The 23,259-nt window shown below is 45.6% G+C and overlaps 1 protein-coding gene across 1 annotated transcript; it reads right to left on the reverse strand.

Annotated features, from left to right (window-relative positions):
- Positions 1–1,666: 1,666 nt before the first annotated feature.
- On the reverse strand, positions 1,667–19,698 carry PSMD9 (proteasome 26S subunit, non-ATPase 9). Its single transcript, XM_027853545.1, has 6 exons — positions 19,514–19,698; positions 8,125–8,227; positions 7,335–7,540; positions 6,210–6,311; positions 4,789–4,877; positions 1,667–3,146 (listed from the first exon to the last, which is right to left on the reverse strand). Exons 1-6 carry the CDS (start codon positions 19,661–19,663, stop codon positions 3,119–3,121), a joined length of 678 nt encoding a protein of 225 aa, XP_027709346.1. The 5' UTR covers positions 19,664–19,698; the 3' UTR covers positions 1,667–3,118.
- Positions 19,699–23,259: the final 3,561 nt, after the last annotated feature.

Below are 23,259 nucleotides of genomic sequence, written 5' to 3' on the forward strand. Positions count from 1 at the left end.
GCCGCCTCGAACGGCAGGCCGTAAAGCGAGCGAGCACGTGGGGGAGGGGGAGCCGAGTGGCCCACGTGCTTCCGGGGGCTAACGGGAGCGCGCGCGGGACTGCGGCCGGCGGAGGCCGCTCCGGAGGCACCGGGCGCGTTCGCGACGTCTTTCATCTTCCCTCCTCGAGTCCTCGAACTGCCCCGATCTCGTCCGGTTTTCAGTCTCCCACCTCCGGGCTTTTGCCTTTGTCCAAGCAGGCCCCCGTGGCCAGCCTGCAGGCCCTCGTTTCCTCTGTTTAAAACTCCTCTTTGCAGACCGCGCAAGGCTTCCCCCTCCTGGAAGCCTGACTCCCTCCTCGTTTTCCGACGGCATTTTCGTCCTTGTGTCATTACTAACGCGCAGGCGCGATCTTGTCCCCCCCCCCCCCCGTAAGCAGCGGTGGCTCCCTGTCGCCTCCGGGATCAAACACAAAGTGCTCCGCTCGGCATTCAAAGCCTTTCATTAAACACACACACTCTCTCAGGTCCGGCGACCCTGGCCTCCCGGCGGTCATCTCGGGGCTCCAGGCACTCCCTCTGACTGTCCCCCGCGCTCTCCCCTCTCCCCTCCCAACTGAGGTCCCACCTTCTACAGGCGGCCTCACCCAGCCTCTCTCCATTCCGGCGCCTTCCCTCTTTATCCGGCTGGCCATGTCCTCCTGTGAGGAAACTGCAGCTAGGAGGTGTCAGAGGCAGCATTGGAACTCAGATCTTCCGACTGCGGGCGCCCCCTAGCCGTCCCTGCTAGCAGTGTACACATTTGTTTGCTGTTAGCTCCCCTATCAGAGTGTAAGCTGCAGAAGAGCAGGAACTGGCTTTTGCCTTTTTTCCATCCCCAGCTCTTAGCACAGCGCCTGGCGCATGACTGACAGCTGCATATGTGTGCCCTTCCCCTCTGTTAGACGAAGTTCCTCAGTACAGTTTTTGGCATACAGTAGGTGCTTACTAAACATTAATTGATTGAATGAACAGATTGCTTCACCTTTATCTTGGAATCCCCAGTACCAGGGCCTGCCTAGCACTAATAAAAGTTTGATTGATGGTTGGTTTTTTGAATACAACCACCCACCCCAGTGGGGCCAGCCCCACTCCAGCGCCCCCCCCCCCCCCCGTATAGGGGGGTCCTACCTGGCCTCTGAGTAAAACTACCCACCGTCCAAATTTGTCGCCTCATAGCTTCTCAGGGGTTGACAAATGACAGTCAGGTATGGATGAATGTTGTTTTTTCATTTAAAAATTTTTTTATTGTATTTTAAAATGTAAAAAATCACTCTTAGCTGGGGGCAGTAAAAAGACAGGCAGATTTGGGTCTTGGTTGTAGTTTGCCCAGCTGACAAGCATTTATTAAGCACCTACTACTATGTGCCAGGCACCGTGCTAAATCCTGGGGATACGAAGGAGCTAGCTAGGGGGTACGAGCTGTGGGGGGCTGGGGAGAAAAGATGACCAATTCAGGTTGGACATACTGAGTTGAAGATGTCTGTGAGACATCCAGTTTGAGATGGTCAGTAGGCAGCTGGAGATGTGAGTCTGGGGGGTAGAGGTCAGGGCTAGATAAGAACTGGGAGTCCTCAGGAGAGAGATGGCAGGATGTTTGATGTGGACCTCCCCACCCTTCTGTGACAACCAAAGGGGCTGACTCAAAACACCGGGATGGCACAGGCCGTGTTTATTAAACTGTCTGGGATGTCAGGAGAAGAGGTCCGAAAACACTTGAGTAGTGAGAATGCTTGTCATTCAAACAGCAAACGCTAGTAAGCACAATATTTCTACAGTTACAATAAAAGATTGGCCATGGAGGGAACACAGTTGGGGCCCAATTTCTCCATATGGGGAAAGATGCTGAACAGTAAGGCTTCCGCTTGAGTATGAAGACTAAAATGGCACCACCCAGCACCACCCCTGGGTCTGCACCCTCTCATCAGTGAAGGACGACATTTCAGGCACCTAATAAATTCGTCCAACAGTGAACAATGGCTCTGCACATCTCAGTTTAGCCGTCTTTTCTTTCAGTAGGAAACAGATCTCCAAATCCTACACCTGAAAGAAGCAGAATAGCTACAAGGATGTCAGGCAGTAACTTGAAATCACTGATATTTATTAGAGTGCATGTTTAAAAACTCCAAACTCTTAGAAAGTGTCCAACCCTAAAAAACTCTGAAAGTTCCCATCGGTTAATGTCAGCGTCCACTTTCACAATTTCTATCTTACAACTTAAGAGAAGGTGCTGGACCAGACACGGATAATTGGGGGCCAGACACGGATAATTGGGGGCGGGGGAGAGGGTTCCTCCGACCCAGACATCAGAAGTAGGGCCCTTGCTGCCCCCTTGTGGAAGCAGAAGACTTGCATCTCCCAATTAGACTGAGCAGTATTGATTGGTCCGTGGTTACAGACTGTTTTGAGGTTGCAGAGAGACATTCCAGATTTACCATATCACCGCCCAGCCATCCAAGCTCCAGATAAGTTAGCTCCCCTAAGCTTAAACATCATTATACTCTGGTCAGTAGACCCAACCTAGTAAGAGATGATATAAGGAAATAAGAGTCAAGTTACAACTTTAGAAATGCCTGGACAGCTCAGCTCAACTCCACTGGCAGCTTTTTGTGTACGAGTTTCTATGGGAAGACTCTGACCTCGCACACTTTGGTTTAAATGGACTCTGTGTGTGTGTGTGTGTGTGTGTGTGTGTGTGTGTGTGTGTATCAGGACAGCAAAGCAGCACACTGCTAATCAAATCTCCTTATCCAAATTAAAAAAAAAAAATTAAAGCATGTCTAAAAGGGTAAAAATACTGTCAAATTAGATTCCTACCCACTCATCCAAAAGCAAAAATCATTTCCATTAAAGACCAAGACATAATTTGAAGGAGATGCTAAACAAATGTGAAGTTTTAACCAAGCCTTAATCTAGGCAGACTGTTGGTCAAAACCCCTGTTGGTAGTGCATCCCCAACACCCGATGGAGAGTTCACCCTTCCAAAGCCATTGCAAATCCTTAAGTTCCCAGCAGGAGCTGAAGAAGGGAAATCCCAGCCACCTCCGGGTTCAGGGGATGGGAAGGGGGAGGGCCTTCTCTGTCATAGTTCCGATGGGCAATCATCTTTGCAAGGGAATAATATTGCAGCTGAAACACAAAATAAAAAGGGATTCAGATTTATGTTTTACACGCCATTAAGAAAATCCAGAAGATGCTCTCCTACTTCTCTTGCATTAAATCTTTCATTTTGTGTCTTGATCCTAAAGCAGATGCTCAGAGCAATCCTTCTGCTTACTAAAAAGGGAGTGAAGTGAGGGGCAGTGTGCACAGTGGATGGGGCCCGGGACTTGTAGTCAGAAAACCTGAGTTGAAATCCTAGCTCTAGCTACGTGGTCATGGACTCATCTTTTAAATTGGATGAACCTGCTTCTTCCTCTGTAAAATACCTGTAATGCCTACCTCAGAGGGCGGCTCACTGTGAGACTCCGATGAGATGGTGCACGTGAAGCACTTTGTAATCCTTAATATGCTACATAAACGTTAGCTTTTTTCATTATGGCCGACGGGGAGGTCAAGCTGACCTTCAGGCCTCTACTTGGAACAATTTACAAATTAAAGCCCTTGAGGAGGGGCTGAACAGGACTCAAGCAAATGCTGTGTGCAAAGTACCTTGTCACCATCTAATAGGAATCAACACAGCCTAACACAAGAACACGCTTCCTTTCCAGCTGCCCGTGGCTGGGAGGGCTAACCGAACCGGGGCCCCTGAACGTGACGGAGGTTCAGCGCTGCAATGTCAGGGAAGGATTCAGAGCTTCTCAGCGAAGAAAGCAAAGGCAGGAAGATGACATGGACAAACCAACCAAACAATGACACAAATGAAAATGAATGCCGTGAATGTAGAAAGAGCCGACACATGAAATGAATGACGGCCCCAATGAGAGAAAATGGTGACACCCATTCTGGTATGGTTGTGCAACACTGTACGATATGTCAGATTCTTTCAATATAAGCATCAGTTTTTCTAATTTCTCCCTCTTTTTAAAAAATTCTTTGGCTCTCTGGGAGTGGGGAGGGGTGCAGGGGAAAATCTAGGCAACATAAAAACAAAAGGACGCCAAAAAGATCAGTTTTTTACAAAAGAACAAGCTTGGCCCCAAAGAAGACCGATAAGAAGACCTCTCCCTCCCCTGCTCCTTGGCGGAGGTCAGGTCCACAGGTGGGGAACATTGCAAACAGGCTCAGATTTTTTTGATGTGTTGAATGCTATTGATGAATTTCTCCCCTCTTCTTTTTAAAAGTATTTATTATCATGATGGCTCATTGAGAAGCAGGAGGAGCAGGAGGGATGCTGGGGAAAATTGAGGCATGAAAAACAAGAAATAAATAAACAAAAACATCCACAATCCACATGATGACTGCACAACGTGAACAGAAAGAATAAATGATGCTGGACACTTCCCTAATGACCAAGCCTGGCCCCAGAGCAGAGTGGAGAGAACGTGCCTCCTTCCTCCCCCTCACTGCCCTGTGGGGCGGGAGAGGGAGATCCTTGGAGGGAGGGTCGCGCTTTGCTGTGAACACTGCATCTACTTTCAGATTCAGTTAAGATATTAATTTTGCTGAACTACATTTTCCCCCCAATTTCTTTTTTGTTATGAGACGTGACTTAACGAGAGGAGAAGGTCAGGAGAGAGATTTGGAAATGAAGGTGCTATAAAAGCAAGAGAAAACAACAGGAATTTTTTTAAAAACCAAAGAGTACGCAGCTTTTCCAAATTCATCTTACCCCAGCAGTCCTTTCCCAGCCCAGCGCATAGGGACAAGCCTCAGCTGGAGCCTCTCGCCTCTCCGGAAAACTACCACATTCAATGGATGCTGAAAGGCAAGGAACAGCCAATCAGAGAGTCAAATCAGAAGCAATTTCCTGAAATCAAGTTCTGGTAGTGACATTGCCAAGCCTGTGCCAGCCTGCTTGAGCCGGGACAGGCAGGCAGGGAACGGGGCAAAGTCCCAGGGATTCTGGCCCAAACCGTCCACTCCCAGAGTCCTGAAGAGCAGATTCGAGCAGCTCTTACTTCCCTTTCCCTCAGAGCGAAGACACTCGTTCTGAAGGAAACCAAACTCCATCAGCATCAGGCAGGAGGAGAGGGGGTGAGGCAAGCGCTAAACCAGCGCGGAGCATGTTCTGGAGATCCTCAACGCCCCCACCAAGGACCAGGTTGGGGGATTCGATGTTGCCCCAAAGGGCCTTAGTTTGGGCTGGAACAACAAGGGACTTTCAGCAAGAAAGGACAATTCACATCGCTTTCTGCAAGCCAACTTGAAGGCTTTTTTCTCCCTAATTAATGAGCTTCACTGATGTATTTTACTAGTACCCTTTACCTATCAGAATAAGAATTCATGGAATCGTGGAATTGTAGATTTAAAGTTCGAGAAGGTGTCTCTGAAAGTCATCTAGTCCAGAGCTTCTTAAACCATGGGTCACAACCCCATAATATTTGGTAATAGTAAAAGGTTTCTGAATGCACAATGCACACAAATTAATTAAAAATCAAACACATAATGAATCTGAGCTGTTTCTGGCATCTCACAACTTCACTGCAGCCTTGGCTCTGAACATTGCGCATGCCACACAAAACCAATGAATGCTGCCTAAAGCAGAAAGGGGTCACAAGTGGAAAAAGTTTAAGAAGCCCTGAGCTAGTCCAAAGCCTTCATTTTAACAGATGGGGAAACTGAGGCCTGGGGTTTAACTGAGGTTAAATGACTGCCTAAGATCACACATGTTAGTAAGTGGAAGGACTGGGATTTGAAGCCAGGCCCTCTGATTCCAAAGCTAGCATCCATCCCACTACACTGTGATGCTGGGCATCCCCAGAAGTTTCTGAAAAATCTTCAAAAGTCCCTGGAAACCAAGGGAGCCCCACTCCAACTCACCACCATCCAACTCGGCAGCCAATTTTCAGCACCTGCTATGTTTCAGGCATTGTGCCAGAGGCTGGGAACACACTAAAGCAGAACCTCCCTTGGGCACCGTGCCAGGCAGGGCCCAGCACTGGAAAGAGCCTGAGGGTCTCTCCACAGAAGTGTGGGTGTCCAGACAGGGTTTCTGGAGGAAGGACTGTTTTGGCTAAAATAAAAGGGACTGAGGAGTGCCTGGGGTCAATCTCAGAATGAGAGAAGAAAGGATATGGCCACCCGACTCACTCCTTCACTGTGCTGGACCACTGTTCCAATGTTCTGCAGATTCTGGAAGTTGTGGGCATTCACTGAGCCAAACTCCACAATCTCATCATCCACTTGGAGACCCTAGAAAGGTGAGAGCAAAAACATGGGAGGTCTTAATGAAACTTCCACAGCCCATGCCAATGGCAGCCAAGGTGCTGATGTGTTTTGATTAACAGTATTTTGTTATAAAGGAGCAATCATAGGATCGTGCACTTAGACCCGGAAGGGACCTCAGAGGACCTCCAGTCCAGCGCTTCTTAAACTGTGGGTCACTGAAGGGGTCGTGAGTGGAAAAGGTTTAAGAAGCCCTGGTGTAGCCCAATGTCCTCATCTGACACAGGATATTAAAACCCAGAGGAGAGTGATTCGTGCAAGCTCTCAAAGGCAGTCGTGAGTGACATGGCAAGGAGTGCGGTCAACTCCTGCAAGAGCCAGGGTGGTACCAGAGGCGAAGAAGAAGGGTCACTGGCATCAACAAAACCCTTTAAAAATCCAGTGACATTTGCCAGTAAGAACCGCAAAGTGACTATTTTCTTCTAAAGGGAATAATCCTGAAGATTAGAAATGAGTAATTTAGACACTTGGAGGGTAGAAACTGCTGGTTCCATGGCAGACATGGTAAGAATATCACTAACAAGCTTCTGCTACTTGTGACACTTCTGGGTCCCCTTTGAGGGCCACCTGACTAAAAGAACATTCTGAAATGAAAAGTGTGGCTATCACTGGGGCCTGCATGTGGGTTCTGGGGCAAAAACAACCACTGGCTCTCACTGCCCTCAGGAGCCCTGGCTCTATTTCCTGCCCTCAGCACTTAACTGGGCTACAGAGGGTGTTCCAGAGAAATCCAATTCAGAGGGAAGAACAACTGTCAATGATCTTTGTTCTCATTCCATTCCAACCACCATCCAGGAAAACCGGGGAGGAGACTCACTCTCTTTTCCAGGTGAAAAAAGCATTGAGAAGACAAGGGTTTGGCCCAAAGTGCCCTGGGCCTGTGGAGAGCAGGAGACCTGCTGCCCATGGGCCAAGCCTTGTACCATTTCCCTTCCCAATAAGCTGTTCTGACTTCTGCCTTCAGGGTCCTGCAGCAGCTGCCCAATTTACCGAGTTGCTGGCAGGAGAGCCCGGGCTGATGCTGTTCACTTTAGCAAAGGGCTGAGGGGGACTGTGGCTCAGGCCCTGGCCTTGGCTCAAGGCCTCATTCTGCGCCTCGGCTGCGTCCCTTGCTTGCTTCTCTTTCCCACTGGCATGGAGCTGGTGCAAGGCTTCTTCTACCTGCTTCATCAGGGCTTTGTGGTCATTCTGCAGACCTAGAAGGGAAACTCCTTGTAGAGAAGGAAGAAAGCCATGCCCCCAAAACAAGGCCAATGTACATCTTTAATCCCACATTCCTAGTCAGGCAGTTGCCTCAACACATTTCCCTTCAAGGGAAAAGGGGCAGATGGTTAGTTGAGTACTATCTCCAAATGTTCCCCCCCAAAACGGTGCTGCACAGTGATGGGCCCGAACATGGTGTTTTAGTAGCATCTGTCACTGTGAAGTTAGCCACCCAATACAACGGCTTTCATCTGTGGGAATCTCACCGCAGAATCTTAAGATCAGGGATTTAGAGCTGGAAGGGACTTTGAGGGTTGAGTCCAACCCCCTGGTTTTTTACAGATGAGAAGACTGAGGCTTGGAGAGCTTAAGTTATGTATGCAAAAAGGCAGGCAGTGGCATAGGTGGGTCTTCTGACTCCAACCTAAAAAGCTCACTTATCATGACCACTTTACCAGAAAGTTTGACTGAGGGCCAGAGGTATTAAATGAACCTGAGTTCTAGGGATTCAAGACCTGAACTTCTGCTCCTTGTTTCCCACGCTCATGGGAGGGCCGTCCCGCTCCTCTGTACTCACAGATAATGTTGTGCCTCGCCGTACGGACTTGATACACATCCACATCTGCTCGAGGATATCCCTCAACGTCGACCAGAGGCTCATTCATCCCAACTCCTTTTTGCTGGGGAGAAGAAACGAGGTTAATGGATGTCATTAACATAAACTCATCACGTTCTCTTTTCCCAAAGCATTTTTCTTTGTACCTATGAGGGGAAAATATGGGTACTTAGAAGGGAAAGCATAGATCTGTTAAGAAAAAGAATCTATACCTAGTACCTAAGGACAAATGCCACAGGCAACCTGGTCTGAAGGAAAGAATCCTGCGTTTGGAGTGTTGGACCTGAGTTCAAATCTAGACTCTGGCATGTGCAACCTGAGTGTTGTTGGGCAAGTAATTTACCCTCCTGGTACCTCAATTTCCTTATCGGTAAAATGAGAGGGCTGGACTAGATGGCCTGTAAGAGGTCTTGCAACTCCAGATTTGTGACCTCATGACCACCTTGGCCAGGACCTCAGGAACCAGGTCTGACAGACGGTTGAGTGCGTGCTCGACATGCAGTCGATTTCAGGGCGTGCTCCCCAACCTTTCTGTCTTCTGCCCTTTTACTACCCTCCCCTCATGCTACTATCCGGCTACACTGGCCTCCAGGCAGTGGCGGAGAGAGCATGGAAGCAACTATGTATGAACAGGTTATGTGATAAATTGGAGATACCGACAGAGAGAAGGCACAGGAAAGAGGATCAGGAAAAGTTTCTGGTGTTTATTGTTCAGTCATTTCAGTCACATCCTACTCTCTGGGACCCCATTTTGGGTTTTCTTGGCAAAGGGGCTGGAGTGGCTTCGCCATTTCCTTCTCCAGCTCACTTTACAGATGAGGAAACTGAGGCAAATGAAGTTAGTTGACATGCCTACTCCCTCCTTCCTGTTCCTCTCACAGCGCACAGCTTCCGGCCCTGTCTGTGCTGGTTCTGTGTCGGGTGCTGCGAGAATCGGCTCAGTGCCCTCCACAAGCTTCCAGGCCTCTGGTCATCTCCCTATGCTCACTGAGGCCAGAAAAATGACTCACTGGTTTTCCCCGGGTTTCTGATCCTTACTCAGTCTGCTGTTCTTCCTTGATTGCTGCTGGACTAACTGTGGAAAAGAGCTGGGTTATACTGCCTCCTCCTACGCTGCCATCTTTAATGATCTTCCCTTCCTCTCTAAATTTCCCTCATGTACAATTCTGAACATGTCACTTCTTGGCTCAAAAACTTTGCTGGCCCTCTATTGCCTCAGAAAAACTATAAAACCCTCAGCCTGGGGTTTAAGGCCCTCCCCATTTTAGCTCAAAATGACTTTTTTTGTTTTTTGGTTTGTTTGGTTGGGCAATGGGGGTTAAGTGACTTGCCCTGGGTCGCACAGCTAGTAAGTGTTATGTGTCTGAGGCCGGATTTGAACTCAGGTCCTCTCGAATTCAGGGCCATTGCTCTATCCACTGCACCACCTAGCTGCCCTCAAAATGACTTTTCTAGCCATATTTCACATCACTACTTCTCACAAACTCTATGTTCAAGCCAAGCTGGACTATCAGTTGTTCCCTATATTATGTAAACATGCCAATTCTCACCTTTGGGTGTTTCCACAGAGTATCCCCCCACGGCTGGAATGTACCTCACCTCTACCTCTAAAATCCTCAACTTCCTTTAAGGATAAACTCAGGGCCTCTCCCTGGCCCTCTCCCACTGAGGTACTGTTCATCCTGCTCAAATTACTTAGTATCTATTTATCTGTGTACTGTCGCAAGTGAAATTTAACAAATAAGTAAACTGAGGCACATTTCTCTGCACAAGATAGTATTTTATTCACAGGGCACAAAACCTGAGAATAAGATGGATTAATGGCTACCTCAGTTTCCAACCAAAGACCCAAGCAAAAGGATAGCTCCCCTTTTATAGGTTTTTGGGAGTACAGAACAAAGAACAGAACAGAGTAGGTGACATCATGGGGTTGAGGGCAACATGATAGTTAGACAGCTGAGATGTGGAAAATAATACGATCAGTTGGAGTTGGAAATGAGAGGCTAGCAATAGCCCCCTTCTTCCCTCCTCTGACTAATAAAGTTCATTGTTTGAGTCCACCTACAAGGCCAAAGATAACAGCCCAGACTTCTTTGGACAGCAAGCCAGACATCCTTGAAGGGCAGCTTGGTGATGCAAAGATGCTAGGCCCAACTCCCTTACAGCACGTGGAATTCCCCAAGGTTAGCAGAATTCGTTGAGGCAAGAACAGAACAGTCATCAGCAAGAGAACTGGATTTCTAAACTTAACCTATTATAGGCCAGCTGAATTCTGAACTAAGTTTAAAGACAGAGAACTTAGGAAGTTACAAGGATAAAATCAATTACAGGATGAAATCAGTTAATTGTAAATAGGATCAATAAAAAAATGATACGGAATCAATTTAATCTTCTCAGTACGTAGTGTTTCCCCATCCCTTACCCCCAGCAGAAAACAAGCTTCTTGAGAGCAGGCCCCTTCAGAAGCAGTAGTAAGATAAATATTTGCTGAATTGAACTGCTGAACTGAGTGTGGATATGAGCTAACAATAATAAGCACCTTGTATGGGATATTCTGGAGTTTAATCTCCCCCCAGCTCCAAAGGGTTAACAACCTGATAAGACAGACAGGAGTGAAAACCCTCAAGAGAAGAAAGCTATTGAAACTTTACTCTTCTGAAAATCGGGCATCCTAAAGACTTTTTAAAACCATCCTTCCTAAATAAAAAACAAAAACATGCTGTCCTGCATATCCAAACTGAACCCCCCCACCCCCAGCACAGTAAGGAGGCCTGATTCTTAGGCTCATTTTATTTTAGTTTTCCCCTTTTCAAAATGGTTCAAAACATAGCCTTCCCAGACCTCAGGAAGCCTACCAGATCAAGCCTCCTCCCCTTGGCCCTCCCAGGTTGCACACGTTTCTATCCTTCACCACATGGACTTCCTAATTTTCAGGCTAATTAATCATCGTTAATCTCCTGCCTGATGTTATGAACTCCTTAAGGACACAGATTTCCTTGTCTCCCTATAGCAGTTGGGTGATCGATCTAAAAATAAAGTGCCCCATCCTACAGAGAGCAAGTCAGCGTATCCCCAAGGGGGCTCTGTACTCTGAGTCTGTTGCCTAGAAGTGAGGAGTGGGCTCTCAGAGACCAAGGGGAGCCTGGACAGAGTCAGGGGCTACAGGCTGGGTCACTGGACTGATTAGGCTCCTGGGTCTGGGTCCCAGCAGCACTTTCAGCCACACTGGCCATCAGGGGAGGAATCTTTCAGAAGCAACGCCGGACCCCAAGAATAGGAGCTCCCATACACACAGCACAGAAACATTTACAAAGCTCCTCACATGCACTGTCTCACTTAAACCTCACAGCAAACACAGGCTGGAGAAGTAAGTCTTAGGGATAGGGACAAAACTGGTCCTGTGATTCCGCTGATATAAGAAACTCAACAACGACACAGCTCTGCATCTTCTTTCCTTCTTGTCTGGATGAGCTGAGTGCACAGGATTCCACTGAGCTCAGGAAGCCAGTATGCGCGAGAGGCAGGGATTGCCTGGTCTTCTCTCCCCCAAAGCCAGCTCTCTATCCACTAAACCGCATTGCCTCTTCTGGTGCTGGTGTCATCACCCCATTTTATTCATAGGGAAACAGGATCACAGACAAGAAGTGAGCTGCTCGGCAGATTTCAGAAAACCTGCAAAGACTTACATGAACTGATGCTGAGTGAAGTGAGCAGAACCAGGAGAACGTCGTAACACAACACTGTGAGATAATCAACTACGATAGCCTAAGCTCTTCTCAGCAATACAATGATTTAAGACAATTCCAAAAGACTCATGACAGAAAATGCTATCCACATCCACACAAAGAACTATGGAGTCTGAACGCAGATCGAAGCATAATATTTTCTTTTTTCTTTCTCATGGCTTTTCCCTTTTGTTCTGATTCTTCTTTCACAACATGACTAATGTGGAAATAGGTTTAACATGACTGTACATGTATAACCTATATCAGCTCGCATGCCATCTGGGGGGGTGGGGAGGAAGGGGGATAAATTTGGAACTCAAAATCTCATAAAAGTGAATGTTGAAAACTCTAAATGAATGAATGAATAAATAAATAAATAAAAGAAGTGACCTGCTCAGAGTCACACAGCTAGTGTGACAAAGGCAGGGTGGTGTAGTGGGTAGGGCTGGACTCAGCAGCCAGGAAGACCTCTTCAAATCCTATCTCAGATCCTTGTAAGTTGTATGACACTAAGCAAGTCACGTCAGCTCCCCAGGCCTTAGCTCCCTTCTCAATAAAATGAGAAAACTGGATTTGATGGCTTCTCAGATCCTGCCACTCTAAAGATACAATCCTATGGCTCCAGATCCTACGTGGGCAGTGCCTCGAGGGATCTTCGTCAACCAATCAATCAACATTTATGATGCAGCTACTATGTGCCAGCACTGTACTCACTCTGGGCATACCAAAAGAGAAGAGCCAGCCCCTGCCCTCAAGAAACTCACACGGCACAATGACACAATCTAATGGAGGGGACAAGACACAAACAAATACATACAGAGCAAGCAACATCCAGGATAAATGGGAAATAATGAAGAGAGAGAAGGCACAGAATGAAGACATCAACGACAGAATTTCAGTTGGGACTTAAAAGCTGCCAGGGAGGGTAGTAGTTAGAGTAGAGGAGGGAGAGCATTCTAGACATGAAGGACAGTCAGAGAAAATACCTAGAGCTGAGAGAGGGAGAACAGCCAGGAGGATGGCATCACTGGATCAAAGAGTAGTATTGGGGAATGAGGTGTAAGAAGACTGGAAAGACAGGAGGGGGCAGGGTTATGAAGGGCTTCGAATGCCAAACAGAGCATTTTGCATAGGACCCTGGAAGTGACAGGGAGCCACCGGAGTTTACCGAGTAGAGAAGTTGCTTGGACCCGGGCTTTAGGAAAATCATTTAGTGGCTGAATGGAGGACGGACTGGAGTGGGGACAGACTTGAGGCAGGCAGACCCTCCAGCAACTATTGTGAAATCCAGGCATGAGGTGCTGAGGGCCTGCGTCAGGATGGGGGCAGTGTCAGAGGAGAGACGGGCTGTATTCAGTTATGTTGCAAAGGTGGGATTGACAAGCCTTGGCAACAGCTTGGATGTGGGGAGGTAAGAGGAGCCCAGCTTGACTCCCAGGGCGGGGAGGCTGAGGGACGGAGAAGATGATGTTGTCCTCTACAGTAATAGGGAAGGCAGGAGGTGGGCAGGGTTTAGGGAGAGAGATGAGCTCTGTTTTGGACACTGAAGATATCCACTGGACATCGAGTCAGAAAGGTCTGAAAGGCAACTGGCGATGTGGGATTGGAAGCCAGCGGAGAGAGTGGGGCCAGAAAGGTATGTTTGAGAATTGTCAGCAAAGAGAGGTAATTAATTCCACAGGAGCTAAAGAGATCACTAAGGCAGGTATAGGAAGAAGAGCAGGACACCTGGGACAGAGCCCATCACATCCAGAACCCTAGGATCTCAGAAAAGTAAAGAAGTAGAGAACCCGGGAGTCTAATCTCGTCCTGAACAGGAAAGACTCCCCCGTTGGCAGATCCTATACCAGGTGCCTCTACTTAAGCAATCACAGAGAGAAAGCATTCCCCACCCCACACCCCGTCCAGGCCACCCATCCTACTTATGGACAGCTTGGATAGCAAACACCCTTGTGCCAAGCCAAACTCTGCCTCAATAATTTACCCATGCTTGGTCGCAGCACCTCTTGAGGCATTTCCAATAGTACCAAGGACTATCCTTGGAAGAATCACTCTAAAGTCTGAGCAACACAACACAGCAGTAAGAAAAATACTCCTGAGGGGCAGAGCCAAGATGGTGGAAGGAAAGCAGTGACTGTCTGGAGCTCTCTCCCAAAGCCCTCCAAATACCTAAAAAAATGGCTCTAAACAAATTCTAAAGCAGCAGAACCCACAAAAAGACAGAGTGAAACAAATTTCCAGCCAAAGACAGCCTGGATGGCTGATCGGAAAGATATATCGCGCCAGGCGGGGAGAGGAGCTCAGTTTGGCGTGGGCGCGCAGCCACAGCGACCCTGGAGCAGGCCTCAGAGGACCGAACTGCAGGCAGCTGTGGCGGTTTCCAGACTTCTCAACCCCTGAACGCCAAAGACAGCTCAGAAAAATCTATGACTGCGGTGAGAGAAGAAGCTAGGTCTCAGCCGCAAGTGTTGAGTGTGGCCCGGGGCTGTGGCTTTTTCCTGAGCTTCCAGCCCATAGACTGAGGGGCAATCGAGTGGCTGATCAGAGGGGGATTGCAGGGATCTCTTTGCCAGTGCCGAGGCAGGAATCTCTTGCTTTGCCGGTGCTTGGATCTGGGTCACAGTTCTGAGGGGTGGTCCTGAGGCGAGGAGGAGCGCTGGTTCGGTGGAGCTTGTTGTGGTGGTGGAAAGGAAACACCTCGCCCCTTATCGTAGCACCTTGGAAGAACTGAAAATTTTCAGGTCCCTAGAAGTACCTCTGAAAACAGCTGTACAAACCCCCAAAGCTTCGGACAGTACACTCTTCACACTGGAAGCTGACTTTTACCTTAACAAAGAGTTTAAAACTCAAGTAATTGGCTGGGATCCTGAGTAAGCAGCGCAAAAAGAGTCAGACTATATTATCTTACTTTGGTGACAAAGAAGATCAAAACATACAACCAGAAGAAGACAACAAAGCCAAAGCTCCTACATCCAAAGCCTCCAAGAAAAATATGAATCAGTCCCAGGCCTTGGAAGAGCTTAAAAGGGATTTTGAGAAGCAAGTAAGAGAAGCAGAGGAAAAACTGAGAGTGATGCAAGAAAATCATGAAAAACAAGTCAACAGCTTGCTAAAGGAGACCCAAAAAAAAATACTGAAGAAAATAACACCTTAAAAAATAGCCTAACCCAAATGGCAAAAGAGGTCCAAAAAGCCAATGAAGGAAAAAATGCCCTAAAAAGCAAAATTGGCCAAATGGAAAAGGAAGTCCAAAAGATTACTGAAGAAAATACTTCCTTAAAAATTAGAATAGAGCAGTTGGAAGCTAGTGACTTTATGAGAAATCAAGACACTGTAAAACAAATCCAAAAGAATGAAAAATTAGAAAACAAAGTGAAATATCTCATTGGAAAAACAACTGACCTGGAAAATAGATCCAGGAGAGAGAATTTAAAAATTATTGGACTATCTGAAAGCCATGATCAAAAAGAGTCTAGACATCATCTTTCAAGAAACGATCAAGGAAAACTGTCCTGATATTTTAGAACCAGAGGGCAAAACAGAAATTGAAAGAATCCACCAATCTCCTCCTGAAAGAGATCCCCAAAGGAAAACTCCTAGGAATATTGTAGCCAAATTCCAGAGTTTCCAGGTCAAGGAGAAAATACTACAAGCAGCCAGAAAGAAGCAATTCAAGTATTGTGGAAACACAGTCAGGATAATACAAGATTTAGCTGCTTCTACATTAAAGGACCGCAGGGCATGGAATATAATAATCCGGAGGGCAAAGAAGACAGGATTACAACCAAGAATCACCTACCCAGCAAAACTGAGTATAATCCTTCAGGGGAAAAAAATGGTCATTCAGTGAAATAGAGGACTTCCAAGCATTCTTGATGAAAAGACCAGAGTTGAATAGAAAATCTGATTTTCAAATACAAGACTCGAGTGGAACATGAAGAGGTAAAAAGGAAAGAGAAAATCATAAGAGACTTATTAAGGTTGAACTGTTTACATTCCTGCATGGAAAGATAATATTTGTAACTCAGGAGACCTTTGTCAGTATTAGGGTAGTTGGAGGGGAAAAAATCATATGTATGTAAATACAGACATAGACAGATAGAGGGCACAGGGTGAGTTGAAAATGAAAGGGGGGTCATATCTGGAGAATAAAATTAAGAGGTGAGAGAGGAATATACTAGGAAAAGGAGAAAGGGAGAGGTATAATGGGGTAAATTATCCCACAAAAAAAAAACAGAAAAGAAAAGGCTCTTACACTGGAGGGGAAACGGGGGAAGGTAAGAGGGAATGAGTGAATCTTATTCTCATAGGATTTGACTTAAGGAGGGAATAACATACACACTCAATTGGGTGTGCAAATCTGTCTTACCCTACAGGAAAACAGGAGGGGGAAGGGAACAAGAGAGTAGGGGAATGATAGAGAGGAAGGCAGATTGGGAAAGGGAGTAATCAGAAGCAAATACTTCTGAGGAGGGACAGGGTCAAAAGAAAGAATAGAATAAATGGGGGGTGGGGGTGGGATAGGATTAAGGGAAATAGAGTTAGTTCTTCACGGCATGTCTACTATGGAAGTGTTTTGCATAACTGCACACATATAACCTATATTTAGTTGCTTGCCTTATCAATGAGGGTGGGTGGGGAGGGAGGAAGGGAGAAAATTTGGAACCCAAAGTTTTAAAAACACATGTTTTTAAAAAAATGTTTTCACATGCAACTGGGAAATAAGAAATACAGGAAATGGGGTGTAGAAATCCATCCTGCCCTACAGGAAAATTCAAGGGGAAGGGGATGAGAGAAGGGGAGGAGAGATAGAAGGGAAAGCAGACTAGGGGAAGGGGTATTTAGAATGCATGCCATCTTGGGGTGGGGGAGGGGCGAGATGGGGTGAAAATTTGGAACTCAAAATCTTGTGGAAGTAAATGTTGAAAACAAAAAAATAAATAAAAATTACCATAAAAAAAAAGAAAAAAGAAAAATACTCCTATTTCCATAATAACTATGGTTTACAAAGTACCTTCCTTACAACAGCCCAAGAGATAAATTGTCAATGATTAAGGAATCCCTGGACTTAGAGCTGGAACGACCCTTAGGGCTCATTTGGCCCAGAGGTCTACGACTTGTCCAAGGCTGAACAGCTCAAAAGGGGGCAGGGCCAGGAGCTGAGGCCAGGTTTCCCATTTCCAAATCCACTGTATTGGCTGTCTTCTTGTTGGAAGAATCATTTGCCATATGCTGGACTCGTGGTAGAGAGGAAGAGTACCAGGATATCAGAATACAGCCAGAACAACCAAAGTGCTCTGGGAGCTGCAGCAGCGACCTCAGGGGACAGGAATTTCGAAGCCTCTTTTCCCATGTACACTGCACAGCGCCAAATACATCATAACTCATGTACTGATAGCACTGTAAAATTTGTTAAGCATATTTCTTCCCCGGATCTTCACGTACAAATAAGGATACTAACAATATGAGAAATTAAATAGATTTGCAAGGGATAATGCAGCTACTAAATGTTGGAGACAAGATTGGAAAGCAGCTGTCTTGCCTCCAAGTCCAGCCCTTTTCATTTCTCATAATAACACAACGTTCTTCAATTTCCTTTCCCGGGGGCAGGAGGACTGAGAACAGAGGGACACCTGGTCCCTGGCAAGAGAGAGGCTAAAACAATAAGAGCTGGGCAGGTGCGTAGTGAGAATGTTTCATAGAATGTCAGCGCTAAAAGGAGCCTCAGCCATCACCTACCACGATGGTCCCGCCCCTCCATCTGTAAAATAAGGTTAACAATACCAACACTGTCAGACAGAGCTATGGAGAAAGCATTTCCACAAACTTTGGAGTGAAATAGAAATGGAAACTTCATCCAGTAGGGTGGCCGTATTGGAATGAAAAGAGCCCTGAGGCCACAAGAGCAGGAAATCCCAGCTCCCACAGTCACTAGCAGTGGGTGACCTTGAGAAAGTCCTCGACCTCTCTGGAAAATGAGGAGCTACAGGAAGACTAGATGGTGCTGACAATCAACGGATCTACCATCTACACAGTCCAGCAAAGGGAGGGGCAGGGAGTGGGGAAGCCCGACGGGGCGCTTAACCACCTCCAAGGAGACATGGAGGGTGTAAGATAATGGGAAAGGGCCTTAGAACATGGAATTCAGTTCACTTCAACAAACACATATCAAGCACCTACTAGGGGCAAGGCACAGTGCTAGGTGAGGGGAATACCAAAACAAAACAATCCCTGCCTATAAAGAACTTTTAGTCTACAAAGGGATATAACACATACACAAGTAAGAAAATATAAGAACAATACAGAGGAATTTTAAGAGGAAAAGACCACAAATGCCTTCCGTCAAAGAAGGCACGGGAGCTGGCCTTTGAAGGAAGCTTGGAATTTTACAAGGCAGAGATAAGGAAGCTATATTTCAGGTCTGGGGAACCTCACTTGTGTGAAGGGACAAAATATAAGGCAGCAGGTAAGTTTGACTGGCATAATGGGAAGCAATAAAACATGACTTAAAAAACAAGTGGGAGCCAGTCCGGAGAGGGGTTTTAAACTCTTCTAGGCTCAGGAATTTGTACATTATTTTAAAGGCAACAGGGAGCCACTGAAGATGTTTGAGTAGGGAGTGTTATGGTCTGAGCTAACTTCTAAGAATACCTACCTGGCAAGTTATATGGAGGATAGACTGAATGAGAGATTGAAGGTGGGGAAAAAAAAATTATTGCTACTAGGCAAGATATGATGAGAGCCTGGAACGGGAGAGAGGGGACAGAAGAAAAAAGATGCCAGAGATGTTGTGGCAGCAGTATAAATAAGACTTGGCAGGTGATTAATCTACGGGAATAAAAGGAAAAGGTATAGACTCCAAGGGTAGAAATCTGGGTGACTGGTGGGATGGTGGTTCCATCATCAAAAATGGAGAAGTTGAGGACACAGAGATTTGGGGAGATGGTATAATCTGAAAAAGAGACCCTAGAGACGACAGTGTCATGGAAGCTAAGGGAGAACAGAATATCTAAGAGAAGGGTACAGTGAACAGTGTCAGAGGTGGGAAGAAAGGGGCTTAGGTCACAGAGTCTCAGGTCAGGAAAGGCCTCAGAACACAATGTCAGAGTGGGGAGGGGCCTTAGAACATGGAATGTCAGCGCTAGGAGGGGCTTGAGAACACAGATTGTTAGAGCTGGGAAGAGCCTTAGAACAGGGAATGTCAGAGCTAGGAGGGGCCTGAGAACACAGATTGTTAGAGCTGGGAAGAGCCTTAGAACAGGGAATGTCAGAACTAGGAGGGGCCTGAGAACACAGATTGTTAGAGTTGGGAAAAGCCTCAGGACACGGAATGTCAGGCCTAGAACAGGGCTTAGAACATGGAATGTCAGGGTTGGGAAGAGTCTTAGAACATGGAATGTCAGGGCTGGGAGGGGCCTCAGAACAGGGGATGTCAGGGTTGGGAAGAGTCTTAGAACAGGGGATGTCAGGGCTGGGAAGGGGCTTAGAACAGGGAATGTCAGGGCTGGGAAGGGGCTTAGAACAGGGGATGTCAGGGCTGGGGGGGGGGGCTCCGTTGACAGATGAGATCACCGAGGCCCAGGCGGGAGGACAGCCGCCCCTCCCCCCGCCCCCGCCGCACTCACGTCCTCCAGCACTTCGTAGTAGGCCTTGATCTGCGCCTCGATCTCATCCTTCCGCCGCACCAGCTCCTGCACATCGCTGATGGTCACCGGGGCCGTCCGGGGACTCTCCTGCGAGGGCCTCTCGTCTCCCGACTCCCTCCTCTCAGACATCTCTGAGCCGCGCTCCAGACGTGACGTAGCAGGAAGAGCGACGACTACGGCTCCTCCTGCGGGCCAAAACTCCTCTACCCGCGACCTGGGACGGGACGAGCGGGAGGGGTAGGAAGGGTATGGGAGGGAGCGGCATGGAGGGAGGAGGCAGGGGCGGGGCGAACCCGTGAGGCGGGGCGTGGCTCTGTTCGGGGGAGGAGCCAGGAAACCCCGCCTCAGCTGCAAAGCCAAGGGGGTTGAGTGTCTCCGCTGGTGCTTTTGTGTTCTGCGTTTTAAAAACCTCTTATTGATCTATGTTATTTTACATCACCTTCATTTACAAATATTTCCCCCTCCATCCTTACCTCCCTCGCGAAGCATCCCATGTAAGAAAGATCAAAGGGGGGAAACAGTCAACCTGACAATGTATGCTCTATTCCACCTCCAAAGTGCCCCACCTCCGGAAAATGGGGGGCGGGGAGATGCATTCTCTTCTTTCTTGGTGGGGGGACTTTAGTTATATTAATTGCACAGGATCCATTTTGATCTTTCCACTTAAACTCGAGAGCCTCTGTGTATATTGTATTGTTTCCCTAGTTCAGCTTACTTCACTGCATCCCTTTCTTCTGAAATCTTCCGTGGCCTCTCTGAATTGTTATTATGCATTGTTTCTTGAGGGGAAGTCATATTGTGTTACATTAATGAACCACGATTTGTTTAGCCAGTCCACCACTTGACGGATGTGTCTCTAGTTCTCTGCAACCACAAAAAGTCTTGCTATAATTATTTTCAAATGGAACTTTTCTTTCTGTCTTTAAGCTCTATGCCAGCTGTGGAATTCAATGAGTCAAAGAATATTAATAACTCACGTTTTTCATATTGCTGAGAGTCATAGATTTGGACCTTGAAGAGACCTTAAGTATCACTTAATCCAATTTCCACTCACTTTACTTTTTTTTTCTTTTTTCTTTTTTTATTAATTTATTTTGATTTATCAATAATCACTTCCATATACTTTTGAGTTTAAAGTTTTTCTCCCCCTTCCTCCCCACCACCCTCCCCAAGATGGCGCACAATCTGATATAGACTATACATTTACATTCATATTAAACATATTTTCACATTAGTAATGTTGTTAGTAAAAATTAAAACCAATAGGACGAACCATCAGAAAGAGGAAACAAAACTCAACAGAAGAGAAAAAAAAATAGCAATTCGACTTCCATAGTTCCTTCTTTGGATGTGTATAACATTTTCCATCACAAGGCCTCTGGAGATGTCTTAGATCCTTGTATTGCCAGGAAGGGTTAAGTTTATCAATATTAGTTATCACATAACGTGGCTGTTATTGTGTACAACGTTTTCTTGGTTCTGCTCACTTCACTCAGCATCAGACCATACAAGTCTTTCCAGGTTTTTCTGAAGTCAGCCTGTTCATCATTTCTTATAGCACAATAGTATTCCATCACATTCATATACCACAACTTGCTCAGCTATTCCCCAATTGATGGGCATCCTCTCAATTTCCAATTCTTTGCCACCACAAAAAGAGCTGCTAGGAATATTTTTGTACATGTAGATCCTTTTCCCATTTGTGTGATCTCTTTGGGATATAGCCCTAGAGGTGTTATTGCTGGGTCAAAGGGTATGCGCATTTTTATAGCCCTTTGGGCGTAGTTCCAAATTGCTCTCCATAATGGTTGAATAATTTCACAACTCCACCAATAATGCATTAGTGTTCCAATTTTCCCACATCTTCTCCAACATTTATCATTTTCCTGTTTTGTCATGTTGGCCATTCTGATAGGTGTGATGTGGTATCTCAGAGTTGTTTTGATTTGCATTTCTCTAATCAATAGTGATTTAGAGCATTTTTTCATATGACTATAGATGGCTTTAATTTCTTCATCTGAGAACTGTCTGTTCATATCCTTTCTCCATTTATCAATTGGAGAATGGCTTGTATTCTTGTAAATTTGACTTAATTCTCTATATATTTTAGAAATGAGGCCCTTATCAGAGAGACTGGTTATAAAAATTCTTTCTCAATTTTCTACCTTCTTTCTAATCTTAGTTGCATTGGCTTTGTTTGTGCAAAAACTTTTCAATTTAATATAATCAAAATTATCTATTTTGATTTTTGTAATGTTCTCTATCTCCTGTTTGGTCGTGAATTCTTCTGTTTTCCATAGATCTGACAGGTAAACTATTCCTTGCTCTCCCAGTTTGCTTATAGTATCAGCCTTTATATCTAAATCATGTACCCATTTTGACTTTATGTTGGTATATGGTATGAGATTTTGGTCTATGCCTAGTTTCTGCCATACTCTTTTCCATACTCTGCCATACTTTTCCCAGCAGTTTTTTTCAAAGAGTGGGTTCTTATCCACTCATTTTACTTTTTTTAAAAAAAATGTAAATAGCATTTTATTTTTTCCAATTATATGTAAAGACAATTTTCAGCATTCATTTTTTATAAGATTTTGAGTTCCAATTTTTTTTCTCCCTCTCTCCCTACCCTCCCCCCTCCAAGACAGCAAGCAATCTGATACAGGTTATACATGTGCAATCATGTGAAACATATTTCCACACTAATCATACTGCAAAAGAAGAAACGGAACAAAAGGGAAAAACACAAAAAAAGACCAAAGTGAAAATAATATGCTTCGATGTGCATTCAGACTCCAACGACAATTCTTTCTCTGGATTCCCATTTTACCAAAGAAAATCTCTGTCAAATGTGAACTCCATTAAAATGCAACCTGTAAGGAATGATCAAAGGAATGGTTTCTGAGAAACCTGGGGCAGATTGAAGTAAACAGAACCAGGAGAACAATTTATACAATGACAACAACATTGTAAAGACAAACAACTTTGAAATACTTAGTAAATGATCAATACCACATGCCACCACAACTCCAAAGGACTCATGAAAAAATAGTTATCTAACTCCAGATGGAGAAATGATGGAGTGCAGATTGAAGCATTTTTCCCTTTTAGTTTTCTTGTACTGCACACACACACACACACACACACACTCACACGGGTAATGTAGAAATATATTTTGCATGACATTATATATATAAATGGGTATCCTTCTGTATTTCTTAATGGTTGGGGGAGGGGCTTAGGGAGAGAAAGAATATAGAACTGAAAATTAAAAGAAAAATGTTAAAAAGAAAAAAAAAAGACTTAGGAATGCTAATCAGTATAATAACCAACCACAATTCCAGAGGACTGATGATGAAACATGCAATGTTGTGCTGGAATCAGCTTGAACTAGTTCTGGAGAATCAATTGTTAAATTTCCGGAGTAAGCATTTAAACTTCGGAAATTGGAAAACTTACAAATAAGAGCTTGATTTATTGTTTTGTTGATTGTCTAGACTTAAGAAAGTGATAGAGAAAATGTTAAGAATGAAAATTAAAATTAAAAGTGTGTGGTGAGAACCCCCTCCCCCAACCCAGATGTTAAACATTTACCAGGGCACCTCTGCATGCTTTCCACCTCCTGATGGAGAGGGGAAAGACTTAGTACAGAATGAGGTGTATGAATCTTTTAGTTGTGGTCAATGCAGAAATTTGTTTTGCTTGATTAAGCATGTTTGTAACAAACA

Source organism: Vombatus ursinus, unplaced genomic scaffold (assembly GCF_900497805.2).
Source record: "Vombatus ursinus unplaced genomic scaffold, bare-nosed wombat genome assembly UNPS02009994.1, whole genome shotgun sequence".
Taxonomy (NCBI): Eukaryota; Metazoa; Chordata; class Mammalia; order Diprotodontia; family Vombatidae; genus Vombatus; species Vombatus ursinus.

Bases quoted from the DNA above. Each gene is read 5' to 3' on its own strand.
- PSMD9 (XM_027853545.1), bottom strand. From the start codon at position 19,663: ATGTCTGAGAGGAGGGAGTCGGGAGACGAGAGGCCCTCGCAGGAGAGT. The intron at 6,312-7,334 runs GTAAATTGGGCA...TCACCTTTCTAG, and splicing joins GCTCTCCTGCCAGCAACTCG to GGTCTCCAAGTGGATGATGA. The intron at 3,147-4,788 runs GTAAGATGAATT...TTTGTGTTTCAG, and splicing joins GCTGGGAAAGGACTGCTGGG to CTGCAATATTATTCCCTTGC.